Source organism: Cetorhinus maximus, chromosome 2 (assembly GCF_964194155.1).
Source record: "Cetorhinus maximus chromosome 2, sCetMax3.hap1.1, whole genome shotgun sequence".
NCBI classification, from domain to species: domain Eukaryota; kingdom Metazoa; phylum Chordata; class Chondrichthyes; order Lamniformes; family Cetorhinidae; genus Cetorhinus; species Cetorhinus maximus.
The window spans coordinates 46868956-46884829 of record NC_135880.1 but is presented as its reverse complement, the minus strand read 5'-3'; the positions used below and the strand labels follow the sequence as shown (position 1 = coordinate 46884829).

The 15874-nt window shown below is 47.7% G+C and overlaps 1 protein-coding gene across 1 annotated transcript in view; it reads right to left on the bottom strand.

Annotated features, from left to right (window-relative positions):
- rasgrf2b (Ras protein-specific guanine nucleotide-releasing factor 2b) overlaps positions 1 to 15874 on the bottom strand; it is a 266898-nt gene that overhangs the window by 168712 nt on the left and 82312 nt on the right. The window contains exon 4 of the mRNA XM_078564491.1: positions 9686 to 9775. Within this exon, the coding sequence (XP_078420617.1) occupies positions 9686 to 9775 (90 nt within the window). The remainder of the gene's footprint in view (positions 1 to 9685; positions 9776 to 15874) is intronic.

Genomic DNA, 15874 nt, shown 5'->3' with positions numbered 1-15874 from the left:
ATGGCATTGTGCCCTGTTTTCCTTCCTGTGAGTGGCCTGTTAAATTCAGCCCCATATTTCGCATTTGATAAAAGAAAATAAATAGCATTTGCATCCATGCAGCCTGCTTTATTTTCACTGGCAGCCAATCTAGACATGCTCAAAGTTATTTATAAAGTTATTAGAGACCAAATTCTTTTGCCAAGTAAGTCAGTGCAGTTTGTACTATATTCCATATTTCACCACGTACCATGTTTGGCATGTGCCACTTTAAATGGTAGCAACACATCATACTTCTTATGCTGCTGAAGAATGTGTTTGCCTTATTGGGATGCAGTCTCGTTCACATCATGAGAATGTTCAGAGTTAGATGTCTGGTCATTAGTTATAAAACAAATCACAAACCTGTTTAAAACAGGTTGCTACGCTTTCAGTTATGAAGTGTGCAGTCTTGTTTTTGACTGATCTGTCTATCCTTGCACAGCCATGGAATATTTGTCCAGAAACTTGAGTTTAAAAAAACTTGAGGCCAGTGATTGCTGAGATCCTACATTGCCATTGGAAGTGCAAAAGGGAGGGACTGCATTGACCTTGTCCTAAATCCTAGGGGCAGCGATGTTTTAGTACTTGCAATGACCTGCACCTGAAGAGGTGTAATAGAAGCGACCCCTTGGGACCGCTGATGAAAAATCAGCAGTGATGAGCCCAAGGACCTTAAGTGATCAATTGGTGCTCTTTATATTAACTATTCCCTGCAGGGAAACAAGGCCTGCATTCAGAGGTAATCAATCCCTTCTCAGGTCAATTAATTTTGGTCACTAATCTCACTTCGGAAAACCCAGTTCAGAACCCACACCTACTCTCAGCAGACTCTGGATCCCCCACTGGGCCTAATAGTGGCAGGATAGCTGGAAATCCTGGGCTTGCTCTCCAATTAGCACCCCTGAAATGCTGTCAGGCCATAGGATGGGGGTGGGGGTGCAGACAGAAATTACACCCATTTCCCCGCCGATCAGTAACATCATCTGGGGAAGGTGGTGGCATAGTAGTATTGACACTGACTAGTATTCCAGAGACCCAGGGGGATCTAGGTTCAAACCCCACTATGGCAGATGGTGAAATTTGAATTCAATTTTTAAAAAACCATGAAACCATTGCCAATTGTCATAAAAACTAATGCCCTTTAGGGAAGGAAATCTGCTGTCCTTACCTGGTCTTGCCTCCATGTCACTCCAGACCCACAGCAATGTGGTTGACTCTTAAATGCCCTCTGAACAAAGTCAATCAGGGATGGGTGATAAATGCTGGTCTAGCCACATCCCACAAATGAATAAAAAAAACGCAGGATCACCTGTTACATGTAGTCTGGTGATACTTAGCTCTACCTCTCCACCACTTCTCCTGTCCCCTTGACGGCATCTGTGAAATCATACTGATTGATTGGCATCCTCGACTAGCCATAACTTTGTCCTTGGGAAGATTGAAGCTATTCACTTCTACTCCAGTTACAAAGTGTTCCCTTCCCACTGACTCCACTTTCTTGGGCTGAAGCACAACATTAGTAATCTAGGCATCCAGTTATAATGCTGAGCTTTTACCCTATCCGTCAACAAAATTATTTCAATATCTGCAACATTGCACTCCTCTGCCCCCAACTTCAGCTCCATCATTGAAACCATAGGCATTTGTTACCTCAGACCTCTCGTTATAATCCACATGCAGGTAAAGCAAGCAATTAAGAAGGCAAATTGTGTGTTGGCCTTTATTGAAAGAGGATTTGAGTATCAGAGTGAAGATATCTTACTGCAATTATATAGAGCCTTGTTAAGACTTCACCTGGAGTATTGTGGACAGTTTAAGATCTCCTCACTGAAGAAAAGATATAATTGCCATAGAGACAGTACAAGGAAGGTTCACTAAGTTAATTTCTGGGATGGAGGAGTTGTCCTATGAGGAAAGATTAAATAAACTGGTCCTTTATTCTCTGGAGTTTAGAAGAATGAGAGGTGATTTCATTCAAACATACAAAATTCTTACAGGGCTTGACAGGGTAGATGCAGGAAGAACGTTTCCCTTGGCTGGGGTGACAAGAATAAGGGGCAGGTCATTTAAGACTGAGATGAGGAGGAATTTCTTCATTCAGAGGGTGGTGAATCTTTGGAATTCTCTTCCCCAGAGGGCTGTGGAGGTTCAGTCACTGAGCATGTTCAAGACTGAGATCAATAGATTTCTGTATATTAAAAGCATCAAGTGATACAGGGATAGTGCAGGAAAGTGGGGTTGAAGTAGAAGATCAGCCATGATCTCATTGAATGCCAAAGCAGGCTCAAAGGGCTGAATGGCTTATTCCTGCTCCTATTTCTTACATTCTTACGTTCACTCTCTGCGGGCCTCTCGTTCACCACCCTCCATTAACTCTAGCTTCACCTAACCTCTCTTTCCCTTAGATCACTGTTTGCAGAGCCACCTCTGCCCCAAAACTCTACATCCCTCCCTCCACCTTCTAAGGACCTTTTCAAAACTCATCTTTGTCCTTTGACTAGCTCTCCCTTCTTGATTCAGCAACCAACTTTATTCATGTAAAGCACATTTAGATTTTTTTTCATCAAAGATGTTATATAAATACAAGTCGTTCTTGTTGGTCTTTTTGTATCATTATACAAAGGCTACATTTTGCAACATATGGAGTAGTTTTACAAATCCATGCTGCTAGAAGTGAGCCTCGCAGGTGAGCCAGCAGGACATATTAGAAATTCGAGTGTGTCTTGTAAACGATTCAACAAATCTGGGCAACAATTAAAAACTAATTTGGTTCACTAATGTCTGTCAGGTGAAGCAATCTTTCCTTACCTGGTCTGACCTACATATGACTCCAGACCCACAGCAATGTGGTTGACTCTTAACTGCCCTCTGAAGTGGCCTAGCAAGCCACTCAGCTGTATCAAGCCACTATGAAAATAAAGCACTGCGGGTGTACTTAACACTACATGGACTGCAGCAGTTCAAGGAGGTGGCTTACCTCCACATTCTAAGAATAATTAGGGATAGGCATCGAATGCTGTTGTTGCAAGCTATGCTGACATCCCATGAACGGAAAAATATTCCCCATGTGTGCACAAAATGGGCAAGGGTCCTTACTAGCAGTGTATGTCATAAAATTGCCTTTTATATGTTAACTAGTACTTCTAAACCAGCTTGTTACATATACTTAAATAAAAATAGTAATTTTCTTCTTATGCTTGCCCATGCATGTGGTTTTGTGGATATAATGCTGGTCTCCTCTTCCTTATTGAAACCACACTGTGAATGGATTCAATAAACATGGTGATTGAAAGCAGTCTGTTTGAATAATCGGTGCAATGCCAGGTGTGATTCCAATCACCTCATTTAGCTGTTCTTGTGCGTTTTCCACATTCATATCTTCTTACTCAAGTTGTCTTAATGATCTGGCAAACACGTTGGGTGGTGAAATTCAGTTTGGATAGTACTGCAAAAACAGGCAATAGCATTGGCAGCTCCTTTTACACACCACAAAGACCATAGAAAAGAAAATCAGGCCAAGTGTAAAAGAGATAAAAGCAAAGGACTGCAGATGCTGGAAATCCAAGACAAAAACAGAAACAGAAATACCTGGAAAAACTCAGCAGGTCTGGCAGCATCGGCGTCAACTGTGCTCAAAAAGTATCAAAAACAGATTCGGCTTGATTCAACAGTCCTGATTGGGTTTGGTGCAATAGAGTGCGAGATAGGTCATGTGAAGCATAAACACCAACAGAGACCAGTTGTCCCTGTTTCCATGGCCAGAAACTTAGCTATGTCAGGCGGGCTAGTCGGGAGTGGGGCCGATCGCCGCCCGTAATCGGCTGTGCACCATTTTACGTGGGAAGGGGGCCAATTAAGGCCTGCCCAGCGTGATGCACGGCCGGTAGCACTCAGCACTCCCTGTGCAGGCGGGAAGAGGAGGGAGAGTCAGGGCCTGCGCTCTTTCGCGCATGCGTGCGAAAGAGCGCAGCAATCTCCCCGAGGCTCGGAGTTGCCTCAGGAAGATTAAGTTGATAAAAAAAACTTTGTTAAAAGCAAAGTACAAAATTATTTAAATTTGTCCCCTCATCTGACTGTGTCACATGAGCTGGGACATGTTTTTATATTTAGGAAATTCTTTTCATCCCGCTCGTGGATGAGGTTTCCTAAAAAACGCGAAGGCCGCTTGGGCTCTTAGCCTGCCCGCCAACCTTAAGGTTGGACGGGCAGTGTTGCAAACAACATTAATTGGTTTTTTTAATGGCCTTCATAGGCCGTTGACAGTTTGGCGGGCACGTAGCTGCCTCCAGCGCGCGCCCACCGAACAAAATATCTAAATGGCACGTGATGACATCGGGAAACACACCTGAGGTCATCGCGCGTCGGCGTATCAGGCCCGGCCCCGCGCACCAACGGCAATATTCTGGCCTATGTTGTAAATTCTATGTAATTCTGTGTAATCTGCCCAGTTGTGCTCCCAATGACTGGTTACACCACAACCCAGCATTGTCAGCTCTTCCAGCTAAAGGAATCTGAACAGGAACAAATGCAAATGTCACAATGAAAATGTCAACATGCTGAGAGTTATATCCTGATGAGAATGGAAGTTCAGGAGCAATAGTCGCAAGGTTTCATGTGAAGAAGCACTGCAAAAACTTGAAGGATTCAACAAGTCCTAATTCAATGGCAAGGGGGACCTTCTACAGCAGAAATGCTCTCAGGTCAGCGACTAATATTCCAGAGCACTTAAAGCGTTTTCAAGATCCTGTGGAGTAAGGCCAGAAACAATGAGGAAAGATCACACAAATCAGGAATGAAAAGTTCCAAAGGTCAAACAAGTGAATCAAAAGATAGAGCAGGGACATGTCACAGGGAAGGATGACTGCTCTGTGTCCGCCACTTATCTAAAAGAATGAACATTTCACATAGAATATAAGCTTAAAGAGAATGCCACAACAGGTTCTTTCCAGTCTCTTTGAAAGTAAAATAAAACACTGGGTGAAATTGTCCCGGATTGGCAATAAGTGCGGTAAAAGGTAGGAAAAAGAACGTTTTACCCGCCGGCCACAATGGCGACTATTCACGCCGTATGGTCCCAATCCTGCCTCATTAATCATGCATTCCCGGGAAAAACACCATTTTGCTGGCCGGTGGCCTCCAATTCTCCTGCCACGCTGTCACCTCGCCACTTCCTCACACCATGCGCCATATTTAAGTGCAGCCGCACGCACACCTCTCAGCGCTTCCAGCCCAGAACTGCTGAATGGAGGACATGGCCCCGAAAGGCAGTAAGGCTGCAGCCCCCCAATTCAATGACGCATCCCTGGAACACCTTTTAGATGCCGTGGAGGCCCGCCATGATGTCCTCAACCCCCACTCTGGACGCAGGAGGGGCAGCAATCAAGCATGGGAGGCAGTGGTAGCGGTGGTCTGTGCCAAAGCCCTGCAAAAGAGGACAGCCACCCAGTGCCGCTACAGGATGAATGATCTCCTCCATTCTGCCAGGGTAAGTCACTCTTCTCAGCACTCTCAATTTACACACTCACAAACCCATCACACAACCACAGGGATCTCATTCACTGCCTTCACTCTCACACACACACCTTCATCTGCCCTGCGGTTCATGTCCTCTTCCCATCCATGGCACCACTCACCACCCACACATGACACACATCCTTCTCATCTGGCCCGGCAGGCATCCTGCTTACACTCTCTCCATCTGTATTCATGCAGGACAAGCTGGCACACAACAAGAGGGAGATGTTGCAACTGGTGGAGGAATGCCTGAAATCAAGGTCCTCACGCTCTTTAAAAATACAGTCATCCAGCTGGCCAGCGATGACCTGGACCATTCCTGTGCTGATGGTGAGGTCGACTGTGCTCTACCAAGTGAGGATCCAGCAGTGCAACATCCATCAGACAATCATGCTGTGAGTGATGTGTCCTGTTTCACAGGCCACTGCCATGCGCTAATTATCTCCCCTTGCTTTCGCAGGCACATCTGCCAAACAGCCGAAGGAGTCCAGGCCCAGGGACTTGACTCAAGCCCTGAAGACATCTCAGAAGAGGAATATGCTGAAAACCTCACTGAAGACCCATCACAGTGCTCACCCACACCCTCCACCAGCGTAGAGACACACGCTTCAGTGGGATCAAGCTTTAGAGTAGCCTCAGGGTCACAATCTGGTGAGCGCATCACACTGCCTGATCCACAGCAGGTGGAGGCAGGGACTTCCCAGGTTTCCGACACCGGCATTCTCTTTAAGCTTATATTCAATGTGAAATGTTCATTCTTTTAGATAAGTGGTGGACACAGGGCAGTCATCCTTCCCTGTGACATGTCCCTGTCCCTGGAGGACTCGGAGCCAACCCTGCAGCCTCTGTGGACCCTGGAGGACATCAGGGATATGTGACCTACTGAGAATGTAGGAGTTGTGGACACTCCCTTGGAAACCATGCACAGACCTGCAGGATGTGTTTGTGGTGGTCGCACACCAGCTGCACATTCAGCGAGTGGAATCCCTTGCGGTTGACATAGTTGACCACTTGTTGCCATGGAAATCTGAGCGCCACGTGAGTATAGTCGATGGCACCCTGCACCTGTGGAAAACCAGAGATCTGGGCAAATCCCAGCATTCTTGCATCCCCTTGGCTTTCCCAGGCGAAATGCACAAAGTTGTGTACCTTCGAAGATGGGGTCCATGACCTCATGGATGCATTTGTGCATGGAGGCTTGTGATATCCCAAAGAGATCACCTGTGGAGCCCTGAAAGGAGCCACTGCGTCAAAATTGAGCACCTTGGTTACTTTCATGGCCATTGGCAGTGGATGTCCTCCATGTCTCCGTGGTGTCAAATGCTGCAGTAGCTGGCAGATGTGACCAACCATTCCCTGGACATGCGCAGTCCTCGGCGACACTGGTTCTTGGTCATCTGCAGGAATGAAAGACAGCGTCTATAGACCCTGGGTCTAGCTAGGCGCTGACCACTGACAGCTCGCTCTGGCTTTTCAATGGTGTGCGCAGGAGGCCTAGCCGCCCCAAAAGGTGCTGGTCCTCCCTCTGCCCAGCCAGGGGCCTCCGTCGCTCTCTTCTCCTTCGTCTCAGATCTCTATAAGCCATGAGGCATACAACTAGGTCACCAGGCTCTTTGCTCCTGATGTACTCCTCCTGTAAAAGATAGAAATGTGTGGGTTAGCTTGGGTGTTCTAAGAATCTCTCTTGGTTAAGCCTGAAGGCCCCTTAACGTATCCCGGAGAGTGCTGGCCACCACATGGATGACCAGAGTTTAGTGCGCTGCAAGGCTGCCCGAAAGCCCACCCACCTCCACCCCACTCCATCTGACTGATTGGCAGCAGCTTCCTCCGCTGGACTGCATGTTGTGCTCTCAGCTCAGGCACAGGCATTCTCCTAACCCGCACTGCAAGGCTGCACTGTTAGCTTGAACCATGGAGGAGACTGATCCAAACTTAGATGATGACATTGCAGGGGGCTGTGAGCACCTCCACCAGTGACTGCTCCATGGCCAGCTTTAGCAAGGAGATTGTACAATGTGCCCAGTCGTCCAATTGTTCTGCAGTCCACTAAAATGCTCATTAGTTTGCGCCCGAGGGGTGAAAAGCTCTGGAGCATTTGGTGGCACTTTCAGGCCTCTGCATTGCTTGAGAGGGCAGATAAGCTAGAGGCCTGACCCCAAGAATATCAATGTGGCTGTGCCTGAACTGTCTCAGCTGTGGAGGAATGGTCACTTTATACAAGGTTTCCCTAATGCATGGCCGCTTCCCTCCCCCTGCAACCCGCACGTACTCGTGCACTACCATCAACTCCAGTGCAGCCCTTGCCCCCGCTCCAAACTGCAGTGCAGTCCTTGCCCCACTCCCCCAACTCACCTCAACTGCAGTGCAACCCTTGCCCTCACCAACTTATGTCAACCAGAGTGCAGCACTTGCCCCGGCACCGCATCGACAGCCAGCCAGGAGAAAGTGACTTGCCTGTGCCCTCGCCTGAGTGCGCGGTGCTTCAACCTTGAAGTCCAACAGGCGAACCTCACAAGCGCTGCACAATGTTACTGTGCACTCACCTCCAAATTTCCCTCAAAGTGCAGCTTGCCAGGTGCACACCTTATGAATGCTGTTGTGAAACATGTCAGTGTGCAATCACGCCGATGTGCTTGGGTGATGCAGCAGGGGGATGATTCCGGTGAACTGGGCTTATAATGATATGCAGACGTATTAAAATGAAGTTCTTGACATGCGGCGATGGGAAATACCCGCCATTGACGGGCTGAGCGGACGACTGCAAACTGGTTTCACAACGTCGTGAAATTAATTTTTGGCCTTCCCGCCATATTATCTGCTCACGCCCGTCATGCCGCTCAATGCCCATGGGCACGGAAAATTCCATCTCAGAATTTGATCAGAGGTCTTAACTCATTTAAAATAAATGGTTCTGCATTAAAATAGTAGAGATGTATCTTAATACATGTTAACTGTTCACCCATTGCCATTGTCAATAGTCTGTAAGTTCCCAAAAAATACACAGTCAGATACTTCCTGAGCAAGGAACAACAATCTCAAGCTATTGTCTTAACTTTGTACTCCTTCATCTACTCATGCAACAAGACCAGTCAGCAGTGAGGCTGACATTTAATAGGAGTAAAAAAACGTAATACATCCTGAAGTTTTATTCCAGAGTTATCCTCCAGCCAGCAACTACCATCCAATAACCACACTGTACATTTCTACATCGTTCCTCACACATAGAAAGATATTTCAGAGTATTGGACATGACTAAGGAAAACATCTTCACACCTTCACATGTAGGAAACATGAGAGTCATAAATGAAACAGAAAATGCTAGAAATAAGCAGCAGGTTAGGCAGCATCTGTGGAGAGAGGAACAGAGTTAACGTTACAGGTGTGAACCTTTCATCAGCATCCACAGTATTCTGCTGTTGGAACCTGTGAGTCATGTTTTGCAAACACATGTCTCCTTATTAACTTAAAACTTGTTTGGACTTTAATGATGTACAAAAATGGAAATTTCCAGAGCTTGATTGGTCTTCTTGGGAGGGTAGCAAGTAATAGTAGAAAGTCCACTGGTTCCTTGCCTTCCTATTCTTCCATCCTGGGGCTAACTGGCTAACTTAAAAGTCTCAATTTACGGATTTGATATTTTAAGGTGGCATGAACAAGACCAGGAGAGAGCAGTGAGCAGACAGTTTGTCCCAGCTGCCAGATAAGGCTATCTAAACTTTTCTAGGATTGTTTTTAGGTTGGGTCTCACATTCTGTACAGCTGGTGTACTTTGAGTTGCATCAATCTATCCCTTCCTGTACAGGGGTAAATTACAGGAGGGGACCTGTTGTTCAAACTTCCAGGAAAGGAGCCTAGACCATTTGATTTTTTTTTTATTTCTAGGTATGTTTTAAATCACCTCTACAAATGAATAGTCAAGCAAAGAAATCTTCCAGTAATTAGGTACGACAGCACAAAGACTTCATAGAGATGATATCAAGTATCTTATAAATAGTGACTTGTTCAGAAAATAATAACCTCTTCAGTCAAATATTCAAGACATTAGCTTCACACCATCATTTGAAATGACTGAGGAACCTGAAAATGGCATCATGCATCAGTTTTTCACAAGAATCCTCTACATTAGTAGTTCCATTCATTATTGTATTACCTTTTTAATCTTTTTAATGTCTGGGTCTTCATCCTCTGGGTTTCCTTGGTAAGGACGCATCCGTTCTTTAGTCTTGTTCACGGCAACAATCTTAGGAAGAAAAGAATAATAATCATAATAACAGGGGATATGTCTCTTAGGTAAATTCCCAGGCTGTACATCATTACTTGATCAGCCATGGTACTTACTGGGCCATTTGTTACATCTGTCGTTCTTTCCCAGTAGAACATTATAGCAGTATCTTGGATGTAATGTTATTGCTCCTTTGCTCCCAAATTTACAGGATATTTCCTGTTCTTTCTATCATTAAAATGTTCACCAAAGATCCATACAGTTGAGCTGTAACAGGGTTTAAACAGCATTTTGCACATTGCTAAGTCTGCCACTGAGTGAAGGGTCTGCTATTGATCAAATTCAAAGAATCAGTTCAGAGAGTGATTAAGCATTACATCTGAAGAAAAGGAAAAGCAGGGCTATGGGGAAAGGGCTTGTCCCATGTTGTAATTTCTACATATCCGTGCATAACCACTACAATTAGGAACATAAGAACAGGACTAGGCCATTTATTCCCTTGAGCCTTTTGTGCCATTCAATGAGATCATGGTTGATCTGTGACTTAACTCCACATACTTGCCTTTGCCTCATATTCCTTAAAATCCTGAGTTAATGAGAATTTATCAATCTCAGATTTAAACTTAACAATTGATCTAGCATCAATTGTGATTTGTGGAAGAGAGTTCCAAATTTCTATCAACCTGTGTCCGTAAAAGTGGTTTCCTAATTTCACTCCTGAAAGGTCTGGCCCTTATTTTTAGACAATGCCCCCTAGTCCTAGGCTCCCCAACCAACAGAAATTGTTTCTATCTACCTTATCTGTTCCCCCTAATATGTTGAAAATTTTGATCAAATCACCCCTTAACCTTCAAAATTCTAGGGATTATAATACTAGTTTTTCAATCTCTCTTCATAATTTAATCCTTGGAGTCCAGGTATCATTCTGGTAAATTTACACTGTAGCCCCTTCAATGGACCACTATATTCTACCCAAGTTGTGGTGCCCAGAACTGCTCACAGTATTCCAGGTATGGTCTATCCAGGGCTTTGTATAGCTGAAGCATGACTTTTATCCCTTTCTATTCCTCTAGATATGATGGCCAGTATTCCCTTCCCCTTTACCTGCTCATGGCATTTTAATGATCTATGTACCTGGACTCCCAGGTCTCTTTGGGTCTCCACAGTTTCTAGCTTTTCACCATTCAGAAAGTATCCTGCTCTATCCTTTATAGGTCCAAAGTGGATGACCTCACATTTGCCTACATTGAAATTCACAGCTTTTCCCATTCACTTAATTTATCTATAGCTCTTTGCAATTTTGTGCTTCCATCTACACTGTTTACAATGTTTTATATCTTTGTTCTATCAGCAAATTTGGACATGTAGCTTTCTATTCAATAATTTAAGTAGTGAATAAATACAATTAACAATTGAGTCCCCAACACAGATCTTTGTGGGATACCACTGGACAAATCCTCCCGATTAGAATACTTATTCATTATCCCTACTCTTTATCTCCTGCCTCTCAGCCAATTTCCTTACCAGGTCAATCATTTGCTATCTATTCCACAAATTTCAAGTTTAGCTAAGAGAATTTATGAGGAACTTAATCAAAAGCTTCCTGGAAGTCCATATAAATATCATCCATAGACATTCCTCTGTCCACTGCTTCAATCATTTTTTCAAAAAATCCAATCAGGTTTGTCAAGCCTGACCTACACTTTACAAACCCAAGCTGACTGCCAGCTGAAAATTTTCAAAGAGTTCAGTCATGCTATCTTTAATTATAGGCTCTGGGAATTAGTGCAATTCATCTATATTTGATTGAATGGAGCATTTTACACCTTAGTAAACTTACTATTTCTGCAGAATTCCTGACTACTTCTGAACAGCAGAGCTAATTATCATGCAAAACACATTACTAGTGCAAATTCCACAAGTGCTCTTTTGCAAACATGGTGGGCAGAATTTTGCCCTTGACGGGCAGGCAGGCCCGACCGACTTGGTGGCGGGCGGGCAGCCGATTGCCGCCGCTGAAACGGGCCGCGGTGCTATTTTGCGTGGGCGGGCTAATTAAGGCCCGCCCAGCGGGTTAGCGACTCCCATGGAGAACGGGAAAATAGTTGCGGAGGCGGGCGTGCTCAGACCGCCGGTTCCAATGGGGAGCCGACAGTCTGTATAAAGAGTGGCCAGGCAGCCTGCTTGAGGCAGTGCACCATGGCCACTCGGGGAGCGAGGGAGGCAGCTGTCACAGGACAGCAGCATGAGCAGGAGGAGGGGGGCAGGCTGCAGGAGAGGCCAGTGGGGGGCCACTGTGCCCCTCGCTTCTCCGATGCATGCCTTGCTGTCCCCCTCCAAGAGGTGTCCAGCTGTCGGGATATATTGTATCCGGATGATGAGAGGAAGAGGGCCCCCCATGTCACCAGCCAGGTGTGGGAGGAGGTTGGTGACGCTGTCAGTGCCCATGATGATGTGCAGTGCACAGGCACCCGGTGCCGCAAGAGGTTCAATGATTTTCTGCGCTCTGGAAGGCTGAGTACCATGTCAGCCTTGGCCATTTGACCCAGAAGGGAGCCTTAGCCTTTGAGCCCCACCCCACCCCACTCCGCCACGTCTTGCTGTAGTTCCTGCACTGGGCATTTGGCGCAGGCTGGGTGGGCAAACGGGTACTGACCATACTTACATCAGCCTTAGTGGTTGATGAGAAGATGGGTTCTCCCTGCAGCATATGTTGGTGATTGTCACATTTGAGTAGTCTGGGAGCAACCTGCAGGGGAGGCAGCTAGACACATACTCAGACCTCCAACACATGTCTTATTGATGGTGATGAGATGGTGGAAGGGGAGCCTCAAGGTGTCGTAGCCAAGTGACATCTGCTGGCCTCGGCGCCACACCTAGTGGCGCCTCCTTACCATGGGCGCTAAGACCCGTGTGCTATTCAAAGTGATGGACGCCGAATGTGTTCAAGGTGTCCATTGGGGGAGGGGGTTGGGAGCAGGCGCACTATCTTCTGGGGACTGATCACCAGAAGTGTGGACAGGAGCCACTGGAGGCCTCTGATGGGCCACTGTGGTTGGGGTGCGGCATGCGCGTGCAGAGTACATGAGCGATCAGCCCCAATAAATCCTCATCTCTGTTCTGCAGGCAAAAACTGAACACAATCAGCAGGATGCGCCAGAGGGCTGGAGGTGGGCGTGCCCTGCTCCAACGCCTGACAACTTTTGAGGAGCAGGCCATGGATCTGGGGAGGAGGCAGGAGGCCAGGGCGGCCGGGGGCGGCGAGGCTGGGAACCAGCGGCCAAGTATTTGAGGCCCACAGTCCCATTCACTCTGTCTCCCCACCATCCAAACCACTGATGGTTGCTGGAATCATAAATGTTGAAACACTGCTCATTCACAGACTGAGACATTCTGACGTGTGGGTCATATACAAAAGTCCCTCGTCCCCTTGAGGATTCACATCTCCCGCACCTTCCAAAGTCACCTTATCCCATTTGTGACCACTATCACCATGGCCTAACATGCCATTGGATTGCTGCTGCACAGCCAATGAGTTATTGCATCTTAGGGGGTTTGGGACTTCCAGCACCCTTTCAGCCAGTGTGCCCCACATTACTTTGTCCAAAAAGTCCTCAGCACCTCAGCTGTGAACCTCATGGCACTCAACTTAGATAAATGCCACCACGTTACTCATCCCTGCGCCAAGGGGAAATGTTGCCTTCTGCCCACCCGGTCTATGCCCCTCCTAACAGAACGAAGGTCAATAATGTGACCTGTCAGTCTCCTGTGCTCCACGGCAAATGTCGCAAGTGTTTGCGATGTTTCCTCAGCACCGCAACTATCCAGGCCAGCATGCATTCAGGTCAGGTACCTCTGCATTCTCCCCACTCCAATGGCACATAACATGCCATATGGCATTCCTGAGGCCGTTTGACCAGCCTTTCTGTATGTGCATCTAATGTTTGGGCCTCCTCTTGACTCTTTTCCACCCCACCAATGTTCGTCTCCTTAGGGTCTTGAAGGGTGAGCGACTTATGAGGCTGGGGGGGAAAGGGATAAAAGGTTGAACTGACTGTATGCTAACTGATGCAGTGTCCTTGTTGTTAATTTCAGCATCACCACCTCATGGCCGCGCCCATCGACCCCGCAAACCCCCCTCCACACCTGAGGCCCAAGACGTGCAACTTGCGGCTCATTATTTCAGCCAGCCGGGCACCAGCACAGACACAAACACCTCGGTGGGAAATTTACCATCGGCTAGTGTCCCGGGTCACAGTGGAGAGGGCATATCACAATCGCTGGAGGAGATGGTCGGGGCAGAGAGTGCCGATGGCGCCAGCAGCCGGAGGGCTGCAGGGTCCAGGCACATGCTGAGTCTGGCACTGATGATGTGCCTCTGGAGTTGTCACCAACGCAGCAGCTGCACGACAAGCGGCAGGAATCGCGTTTGTATCTGGCAGGGTTGCATGAGGGTATGCTTCAGCTGGTCTCTGCGACGGAGGAGTCCAGGCAGAGTGCACGTGAAGGCATGAACCTCAGAGCAGAGCTTCAGGCTTCCTCCAGTGAGAGATTGGCAACTGTCATGGAGAGTGGGTTCGATCGGATGGAGAATCTTCTGATTGGGTTACGCTCTGACCTGCAAGACCTCATAGTGGTACTGGCCACGGGTGGTCGTTCCCAATGTGGGAGATGTTGTGGGCACCAAGCATTAGCGCTCGGTGCCCATGCATCTGCGGTGAGCAGGGAGATCCAATAGGACCTTACGTTGGCTCAGCAGCTGCCTGTCGTCGCTGCGAGCACCTCTCAGGGTGCTCCGGATGAGGGCAGCAGCTCCTCCGCCCCTCTGCCAGTCAACGTTTCTTCCGTTGAGGCTGCGACAACTGGGGAGGTGCCAGATCTGGAACTGGCCACTCCCTCCCAGGCAGAGCCATCACAGGCTCCACCGGCCAGAGGACACCCGCCAAGGTCATCGAGGCCAACAGGACCGCAGAGTCAGCAGGCTGTCTCACAAGCCACTCCAATCGATGGGGTGGCACCTAGATGTAGCACCCACAAACGAAAGCATAAGGCACGTTAGGCACTCCACAGGTATGTCACTGGTGAATTTGTGTCGGCCTTAGAATTGAGAAAAATATACTTATGTTTGCAACAGAGACGTTTCTGTTATACGTTGGACATAATAAAGTCCACTTTTCTGACCATGACTGAGGGTGTTTCCTTTGTGCTGCATTTGTCTTTTTCACAGACATATCATGAGTGTTTGAGTGGACATTGATGTTTCTGTACTAAGCCCTTAGTTGCAGCTGATAAGGTGGAAGATGTAGCACCTAAGTGCCACGTGTGGAAGTGCCAGGCAATGCTGGTCCTGCTGATCCATGTGTGTGGAGCTAGCTGAAGGTTCGTTGGATTAAAGTGTCCCGGATGTCCCTGCCTCCTTGGTGTAGTAGCGGGTCGGCGTGCTGCCCCTCATCATCGCCCTGTGCTTCCTCATCCTCTGAGGCACTGCTGGATTCATCATGTGCAGACTCATCCAGTGCGTCAAGGTCTTCATTGTCAACTGCACCCCCCCTTTCCAGTGCAAAATTGTGCAGAGCGCAGCATGCTACCTCTATCACAGAGACATGATCTGGGGGGTACTGGAGTGCGCCCCCTGAGCGGTCCAGGCAACGGAAGCACATCTTGAGAAGACCGATGGCTCTCTCCACCACAGCCCTTGTGGTGCCCTGGCTCCTATTGTAGCGCTGCTCAGCTTCTGTTCTTGGATGGTGGAGAGTCGTCATGAGCCACCTTCTGAGGGGATAGCCCTTGTCACCCTGCAGCCATCCATCCAGCCGGGCTGGAGCACTGAAGAGCCCCGGCACCCTGGAGTGTCTGAGGATGTAGGCGTCGTGAGAGCTGCCTGGGTACCTTGCATAGACTTGTAGAATCTGCATCCTGTGATCACACACTATCTGCACGTTCATGGAGTGGATGCCCTTCCTGTTGACGAAGGCACTGGGCTCACCTGCTGGTGACTTGATGGCCACACGTGTACAGTCTATTGCACCCTGGACGCAGGAGAAGCCAGCAATGGCTGCGAAGCCTCTGGCTCGCTGTGCCTGATTTGCCTAGTCGCAGCGAAAGGGATGAAGGTCA